Source organism: Rhinopithecus bieti, unplaced genomic scaffold, assembly GCF_001698545.2.
Source record: "Rhinopithecus bieti isolate Rb0 unplaced genomic scaffold, ASM169854v2 scaffold_2272, whole genome shotgun sequence".
Classification (NCBI taxonomy): Eukaryota; Metazoa; Chordata; class Mammalia; order Primates; family Cercopithecidae; genus Rhinopithecus; species Rhinopithecus bieti.
The window spans coordinates 1,885,946-1,895,125 of record NW_016804163.1 but is presented as its reverse complement, the minus strand read 5'-3'; the positions used below and the strand labels follow the sequence as shown (position 1 = coordinate 1,895,125).

Here is a 9,180-nt window from a genome sequence, read left to right as displayed (position 1 = left end):
TGTTAAAAATATATATATATATATATGAAATTATTTTTAAAATTAACGTTTGTATAACGCCTTTTTTTCCTAATATACCTGATACTGTTTAAAACAAAATTTTTTAAAACTTGAGGTTTTAACTGTAGTTGTGTGGTGTCAAAGATAATTTGGCAGTTGATTTAAGGACTGAAATTCTTCTCAAAATAAACTGTAATATATGCTTTTGGAAAAAATACTTTATCAGGTTTGCCAAATACAAACTATATCAAACCTATGAATATCAGGTTCTTTATTTGTAATACAGTAGAATGAGACTGCAATCTGATCTCTCTCATCTCTAAAATTCTATGTTTCTATACTTAAAACTTATAATTTTAATAAAAGGAAACACTTTCTGGAAGATACAGCCATAGCTGTTGTCTTTGAACGCAGAGCTATTCTTACTGCAAACAACCAGGATACACAGTAAAATTAACAATTACAGGTTTTCAATTACTTTATTTTAGAAAACAAAGGTTTACAGTTTGTGCCATAGGCAGAGTATCATGAATTCAACAAGTTAGTAATGCAGACTTTCAAAACCTCTATAGATTAGTCCAAAGTAGAAAATTATTTTTTGCCCACTCTTGGACTCAAGACACATTCAGAAAAAATATATATTTATAAAATAAAATGGCAAGCCTAATCCCACCAATTGATAGTCTTAATATCCCACACTGGTTTATTTGATATCTTAATGCATAAGAACAGTCGAACGATTTTCCCTGTCCTAACTCCATGTCATATGAAGCAACGATGAAAATATTTGTTACTTTTACAACACCAAAATAAAAGGCCCCAAAGCAAAACACAAAAAAAAGTCACTAACAAAATCCACTGAACAAAACACTACTACTAATTTACCTACTCATAGAGACCCTTCCTTAAATCCCCAGGTATTTGGCATTTTAATGTTATTTCTCAATCAGATACCAGGAAGCAACTATGTGAGAAAGAAAATGAAAATTCTAGGTCTAATACACGTTAAACAAGCTTCAGGTAATAGTAGCTGAGAAAAATACTGACGCACATAATGAAACAAAAAGACTTGCCAGATATAATGCGGTGCACAGGGTACTTGATAAAAACATGCATTTTGTCTCGCTGAAATATCCTTAAATATTATCTGAGCACCAAATTCTGCAAAAGCAAGGATCTAGAATCCTGAATTTAGAAGTTATAAAGAGAACTTCACTGCACTTAAAAGCTCCAACTTCCTGAAGGACCCCGTTATTCACACAGAATCATGACAAAATTCATCATGGAATTAGAATGATACCTATGTTCTTCCACTAGATTCACTTACTAAGAGACCTATCTTTACATGGAAGTAATTTTTCATGGAATGAAGCTAACATTCATGGTAATCTCTGATATCACATTGAAGGGAAAAGCACACGAGCAAACAAATTTTAAAATCTGTTTTGTGAGTAGTCTGACAATGTAAATAAACATCTCCCAAAGTAGAAAAAAAAAGCAAAATTTTAACACAAAAGAAATAAAATTATTCACTTACAAACCACCTGCACATTTTGTTTTCCCAATAGACACACTTTAAAAGCACAAACAAAATATAAGGCAACAGTACAAAGCTGTGAAAAGGGTAGCAGAGAACTGAGGCATTCATTTATAAAGAACATCACAGAATACAAAGGAAGATCACTGGATGTTTGCATTCACACTGAGCTTTACTCTTTTTTTTTTTTTTTCCTATTAAGGTCTTTCATTTACAGGTAATGATCAACAAGACAAAAATATGCAGATGACTAACTATAAATATGAAAAAATTCAATGACATTTTCTATAACTATTTCCTCATGTCACTGACTGCTAAGTTTTCACTTCCTTACTAGGCTGAGTTTCAAATGAGGCGTCCATACGCATCTAAGCTTTTCACTACTACAAAACAAGCTTGACTATTGGGAACGCTAAAATTTATCTTCCCAAGAATCACTCATTATTCTTTGGAGAAGAATCTACTTGTTAAATTAACAGCAATTATCTCCAGTTTCCACTTAATAGCATTTCACTCTAGTAGTTCCTGAATTTTGGACTGCATATTTGCTTCATTTCCAAAAAAAAAGAAATATGGAGTGTCAAACACTAAGAATAGGTATTTAATTATTAAATACTAAGAGAGTACATGGATAAAACAATTACTAGTAATTCCTCGGTAATTAAGATACAAGCGTCCATACAGTCTTGATTAGTATGGCATTAGAAACAACAGAAGGCTGCCCTTGATGACTAAATTGCTAAACAACTTCGTGTCGGGACCATGAATCACATATTTTTTGACCATGAGTTACATATTTTTAAATAAATGTTCAATAAAATTCTTTATAGTGGAAAATTACTCAATGAATAGCCACTCAAATCTTAGTTGCCTAACATAAATTCTAAACTTAGCTAAAATGAAGGCTTCAAAAATAATTTATCTACAATAAACAAACCAAACTGTTACTTTAAAAAAAAAAGGGTTTTTAGACATTGCTTTGGATAGAATTCCTGTATTAGTTTACAGAAGATGAGAGGTCACCTGATGAAATGGGTGACAGAACTAAGAAAATGGAGAAGGTAACCAGCTGATCTTTTTTCCACTGGATGTGACTTGTCACTGGACATGCTGATGTCACTCATTATTCATTATGAAACAGACACGGACAGGTCTACAGCATTACATAATAGATGTGTCAATAAACTTTACGTTTCTGTGGGTACAAACATAGGTATTCTGGAGTATAAGTTACCATAAAGTTAACACACTGTAAACATAAAAATATGATACATACTACTTTTCAAAAAGCAGATTTTTATCAAAGGAAATGTTAGAAGAAATCTCAATATATAAAATAGAAATAAAATACTAGGCTGTTCTGGCTAAAGCAGGGTAGGATTCATAGAGACCCTTCCCAACCTACAATGACAGATGAAATACCCATTAAGAGTAATCCAAGGAATGGGTTGAAACCTCTACTCTCAGTAAACCCTGTTCATTTTGTGAAAGTCAATCACAAGACTTTTTTTCCCATTATCTAGGTCCATATGAAAATTTTATGATAAAGCAACTGAGTATAAAGTTAAAAGTAACATTTCTTCTCCTTTAAAATAACTAACAAAATAAAATCACTATGCTATATAAAACCACATTATTTTTAAACTCATAATCTTGATACATGGAAAAAGTTATTAATTCTCCTTAAAGTGCCTAAATTTTAAAGACTTACTTTTGTCCATATAAATATTGTCCAAAATATATGAGGGAAATGAATGGCAGCAGGGGAGGCATTACTTTTCTATATCACACATGTATCTTCTACCTGACTCACCAATTTAAATATTCTGCCCAAGAATCTTAACTTTTTGTCACAGAATATTCAGATAGAGAAACATGCAAATAGAACTGATCTGTTCTAATCACAAATCTCAGGTAAATTTTGATGGAGTGCTCTGTGTTTGTTTCAGACAAACCGTTCATCTCTTTGCTCCAAACACTTCCCCATGTATAGAGGGACTACTTTAATCCATGCAGTTGATATTAGCAAAATACAAATAACATGTTCTTTTCTGTAAAGATCATGATTAAATGTCTAAATTCAATAAATAGACTCTTTAATAATTTGAAGTCCTATCAAATATTTTATAGTAATCAAGTCTCAATCTTTCTTCTTTTCTAATACATCCTTGGGCTCCTGCACTGTAGGCACTACAGATTCTGCACTGCTTGGCTCCTGCTGTTCTTTGCTCTCTTCTATCTGTTCTTGGTTTTCATTTTCACTTTTAGACACTTCATATCGTTCTTCTATATAACCTCCATCTGTGTCGGCTGTGTAGATTCCATAGCACATGATACTGATGACACCCAGTGGCAGGCCAAAGAGAAAGCAGCCCATCAGTGGTGAGCTCTTGAATATAGACTGTGGAAAGAGAATTAAAACTCAGTTCCCTTCATATGTAATTCTGATATATAAAGCATGACATGAACTTGAAACCACTATAGATTTCTCTTGTTGCTATTCAACTTGTTCTTAGTTCCAATGAATCAAAGTCAGTAATTTCAGCAGTAACTACCACGTTAAAGACACTGTTAAGAGATATAATTTCTATACGCACATACATACGCATGTGTGTGTAGAACCAGCTATCAGCAGGAGAAAAAGGCATCAAATATTCTATAGCCTTTCCTAAAGACACTGATTTTTCTCACACTAACCACAAAGGTCTCTTTAAGATGCTTACTATGTGCAACCAGCAGCTTTAGAGTTGTTTCCCGAACTACAGGAATCTGCTTATGGAGAAGGCTGCGTTATTTACCACAAAGAGGGTACACACATACTCTCTTCACGTGACATTTTTAATATTTTTACTTACCTGGTTAGCAGTAAAGCTTCATTGACTAATTTCCCTCAATTTACATACTGTGTTCATAGCTCCCAGAAAAGTAAGAGTAATTTTAATGAATAGGGTTTTCAACTAGAATATACTGCATGAATTGCAACGATAACTTGAGAACATAGACAAGTTCAGAGAAGAAAAAGATCACTTTGAATTGAGGTAAGAAAAGAAAGTTTCACAGAATAAAGATGTGTTTTAGGTAGGAATTTAAGGATGAGTGAGAAGGAGGCAGGATATGGGACAGGGTGAGCACCAGGCAATTTGCATTAGCAAAAGCTAATATTCAAAAACCAATGAGGAAAATACTTCAGATGGACAGAGTATTCTGATGTACACCCCTGGAAAAGGGAAGGAAAGTGATCAAAATCGATTATTTTAGTAATATTAATTGTGTAGTGGAATACAATATAGATTGGAGACTGGGCAAGTGGAAGTATGGAAACCAAGTGAGAGAGAGCAGCAGCTAGACAGAATGTGATTAGGGCCCAATCCATGCTTGTGGCAACAGGAAAATACAACAAACTGAAGGATACTATGCAAGGAAAAAAAAACAAAGACTCCCAGAATTTACTTCTAACCAATAAATGTTAGCTATATTTTCATGATTGCTTTGGGCCACAATGAATGAAAATGCCCATGTAATAGCTCAAGAAGGACAACAGGAACTAAGTTTAGGGCTCAAACAAATTTAGGAATTCCTCCACTCTCAAGTTGATTGACAGTTAAAGCTGGCAGAGGAAGAACAATTTCTTAAAAGGACTGCAAAGGGGAAAGAGAGGAAAGGGATGCTGAGAAACACTGACTGGAGAGATGGGGCAGGAGCAGGGGAGTAGTGATACTCACAGCAGCATGGAAAGGAGAATATTAAGGAAGGGATGCTTCAAAGAAATCCAGGGGAAATGCATCAACTGATCTAATTAGTTTGATAGTGTGAAAGGAAGAGGAAATTAGAATGGCAGAAATAATCAGGTGCGAGGTGACAGTGAAGAAAGTCAAGGAAATATATTTAGAAAGTAAGAGAGACAGGTAATTAGGGGCAGACATGTCAATTCATCTACCACTGTTGATATTCTACTTACATATAACAACTGTGAATAAACTGGGACAAACAAATGAAAGTAAACACTGTTAGAAAGGATTTGATCCATCATATTTTAATTCCACATTTAAAGTCTTCTATAAAAAGATTAAAACAAAAAAAAAAAAAAAGGAAGGAGAGAAACAGGGAAGAAGGAAAACATCTGTAAATGATCTTAATTATTTATCAACTAGGGAAAAGTACAGAATTAACAGGGATGTTTAAAACTTTAAGATCTAAAATTTTATTTTGACTCCTGCAAAATAAAAAGTGACTTCCCAGCACACATCGTTTTCTTCAAGAAAAATGACCAATTTACAGAAGACAGCACGTAATGGAACTAAAATTTCCTATTATCTACACTTTCAACAAATCATGGAAATTACTAAGTAAAAAGTTTACACGGTAGGTTGCAGAAATAAAATCTTTTAAGTTATATTATCAAGTTAATTGATTCTGAATTTTAGTTTTAACTCATCAATCATATAATTACAAACAATTTCCACCTAATGAATATATTTTCTTAAACACTGACTAGTCATATCCTGCAAATTAAAAAGACATATTTTGACCTAATCTTTTCAAATTCAGATTTTTAACACAGCTAGACATAAAGAACCTGTATCTTCTTCATTATCAATGACATAAACTGTCACAACTTACCACAATAGTAGATTTGGCATCAAATACTATTCTTTTCAATCTCTGCAAAATGCTATCACCTCCTTGGGCCTTCAAACAAAGGAAAAGAAAAATAAATTACTTAAGTACTATTACTTCATTTATTTGGTGTTACATAACCTTGTAATCATTGCAGGCCAAATGGTTGACTCCAAAATATTACATAATCACCTGAAAGGCCATGTGGTAAACATGTACTGTTGTTGTTTTTTGTCTGTTTCATGTCCAGCATTCCTCCTGCCTGCTTGTGTTAATTCACTCTGATTCTACTCTAAAACATTCCTCCTCCTCTATTCATAACCCACGTAGCTTGGCTGAAGCTGACCCACCCCTGAGTACAGCCTAACCAGCTTTTGAGTTTAGCTGGGACTGCAAAACCAGAGCTGCAGGATACATTTGCTACTGTGCAGGGAGAGGCTCCCTGAGGATGAAAGTGCTGAAAGGAAGAGAGAGAAAAATTCCTGATGAAAATCAATCAAATCCTGTATTCGGCCATATCTGCAATCTGGCTCATTTTTCAAATTTCCAAGCTCTATGAGACAATAAAATCTGTTGTTAAACAGTCTGAGTTGCATTCCACTAACTTAAAAATAAAAGGCTGATTATATAAGTGAGTTTCATTTCAACAAATTATTTTCAAAAATACTCTATTTGATTAAGAGTGTTTTCAAACTTCTTCACCTTGACCGAAAGTAATGTTTGTTATTCTGTGAGCAAATTTTATATAAAGTTTGTGTAAAACTGAAACAACTCTCAAAAAATAATAATTAAATTTCACACACACACAAAAAATGAAGGCTCTTTCTTCTAAATTTTATTCTAGTCTATTGAATTAAGATGCATGCTGGTCACAACCTGGTTGTGACTTGCAGTGGTTTCATGACTTTCTAATACAGGTTGCAATTCACAGTTTGAAAAACACTGCAGTTAAAGTTTATAGGAAAAAAATATAAAATTAAGACTATCCATTCACTTATTTCTGAGAAATATTTTATAGGATTAAGTCTAGAACTCTCTATGGGAGCTTTTACTCTCAATAAATTTCCTCATTTCTTGAGAAATCGTGATCTTATTTGCAGATTTTCTTAGAAAACCAGTCCTAACAACTTAATCCAACTGTACTTTTGGACCTACAAACATACTAAGAGACAGGTAAGTTCACTATTAAGATTACCCCACACAATGCAGACCTCCTAGCATCCCTAGCCCTCAACCTTAAATGCCAACAGCATCTCCCCATCACCGTGACAACCAAAAATACCCTCCAAATAACCCCTAAAAGGACATTTCCATCTTTTAGCAACCTCTGCCATAGAAGAACCTTCTGTATCTGGGAGAATGTAACTCTACTCTGCCTATAATTGGACAGAAGCAACGTATGGAGGTCCAGCCCTCTACTCTGGGTGATGGCCAACTATTCTTTTCAGAATCAGAAGTAAAGAAATGAACTAGTTTCTCCTCTAACCCCTGTCCATCATCCCTTTGAAACAGAAGTGAACAACTTACTTCTACTGTGCCATCCAAAATGTTATTAATAAACTGGACCATGTCTTCAACATTCTTAATCTGTCTATCTAGCAAGAAATATTGTTGGTTTGAAGTATTCAGTACAACTACAGTTGGGACTGTCAATTCACTGAAAATATAAAAACAAATCAAAACACACATTAAACACAGCAAAGTATTCTGATATTCATGTATATCTCGGTAGCTATAATTACAGAAGATATTTAATAAATCTGTGCGTATTTTATGATAGAAAATGATCAAACACACCTAGTATTTATTTTATGCATTCATGACATAACTTTTCTTAATTTTTTTTGGTATTTCTAGGATATGCAATTCATCTTTAAGTCTTTTCAAATTATCAAAATCTCAAAAAATTTTACAATACATGTATTGAAAAAAAATTCCTATGGGTGGATCTGCACAATTCAAACTTATGTTGTTCAAGGGTCAACAGTCCCTTTAATAATTGTATAGATACTTTGTCTTGATTCTTCATTATATCCTACATCTGGTACTTTAATCTTTGGCAAATCCTCTTAAGTTCTTACTGAAATGAGAGGGATAATAAATGTAGTAAGGTGATGCTAATTATATTTCAAGATTTTAGCTGAAAATGATGAATGTTACCTCGGATTTTTAAGTTCACCCCCTTCCTCGCTCAGTGTTCTTACTTAGAAGATAGAAAACACCAAAATAATCTAATATATTGCAATAACAAATGAAGGCATTTGCTACATCTATGACACTAAGCAAAGCGAGAGAAAACCAAAACAACAGCATCATGTTGTTGAACTTCCACTGGGCCCTCAATGCGGCTAAGAGTTAGTGTGTCTCTAGTGAGATTTCTCCATCTTCATTTAGAGGCTAGCTTATTTCTGTAGCCCTCTCCTAAGCCCTGTCATACTTGCTATCATGTTCTGCCTAACTTCTCACTCTTTAGACTTTTCTTAATTATTGCCTCTTCCAGAAAACATTTCTTGAGCCCTTCCACCTTAGTGTGCACTGGGTGCAGGTGTGTGTGTGTGTGGCGGGGAGGCGGGGGGTTGAGGACGGGAAAGTGTCTCTATGTTCCAGAGCCCTGTCCTACATAGATCTTTTCATACAGTTCTGTAATTAACATTTGTGGTCTTATCCAGTGGACTATAAGCATTTGAAGACAGGGACTCTATTCATTTTTCCATCAACAGTGTCTAACAGTGTACAACATACAGTAAATACTCACTAAATGTTCACTGAATAGAGTGGGTTCTTGTTTCAAATTTATTAATTCAGTACAGGGTTTGGTAAATGTTTTCTAATATCAGTCTTGGGAAGTGGCAAATTAAATCTTTATATCATAATTTTAGATAAAAATTATTTTAAAACTGTGTATTTTCCTACGAATTTAGTCTACTAAAATAAATTCTAGAACAATTAGTTTTGAATGCTAAACATTTTCTATTTAAGTCTTTACATAATTTTAAACAGATAAAATTTTAAAATTGCACATTTTC

The 9,180-nt window shown here is 33.6% G+C and overlaps 1 protein-coding gene across 4 annotated transcripts in view; it reads right to left on the bottom strand.

The window, feature by feature from the left end:
- Positions 1 to 463: 463 nt before the first annotated feature.
- The window catches only part of TMX3 (thioredoxin related transmembrane protein 3), a 45,328-nt gene continuing 36,611 nt past the window's right edge, over positions 464 to 9,180 (bottom strand). For 2 of the 4 annotated variants that reach the window (XM_017867085.1, XM_017867084.1), the window contains 3 exons: positions 7,682 to 7,811; positions 6,158 to 6,226; positions 1,486 to 3,938 (listed from right to left, as the gene is read on the bottom strand). In XM_017867085.1, coding sequence (XP_017722574.1) covers positions 3,678 to 3,938; positions 6,158 to 6,226; positions 7,682 to 7,811 — 460 coding nt within the window. In that variant the 3' untranslated portion in view covers positions 1,486 to 3,677. Of the gene's footprint in view, positions 3,939 to 6,157; positions 6,227 to 7,681; positions 7,812 to 9,180 lie in introns of all 4 variants that reach the window. The other 2 variants (XM_017867083.1, XM_017867086.1) reach the window with 2 other exon arrangements.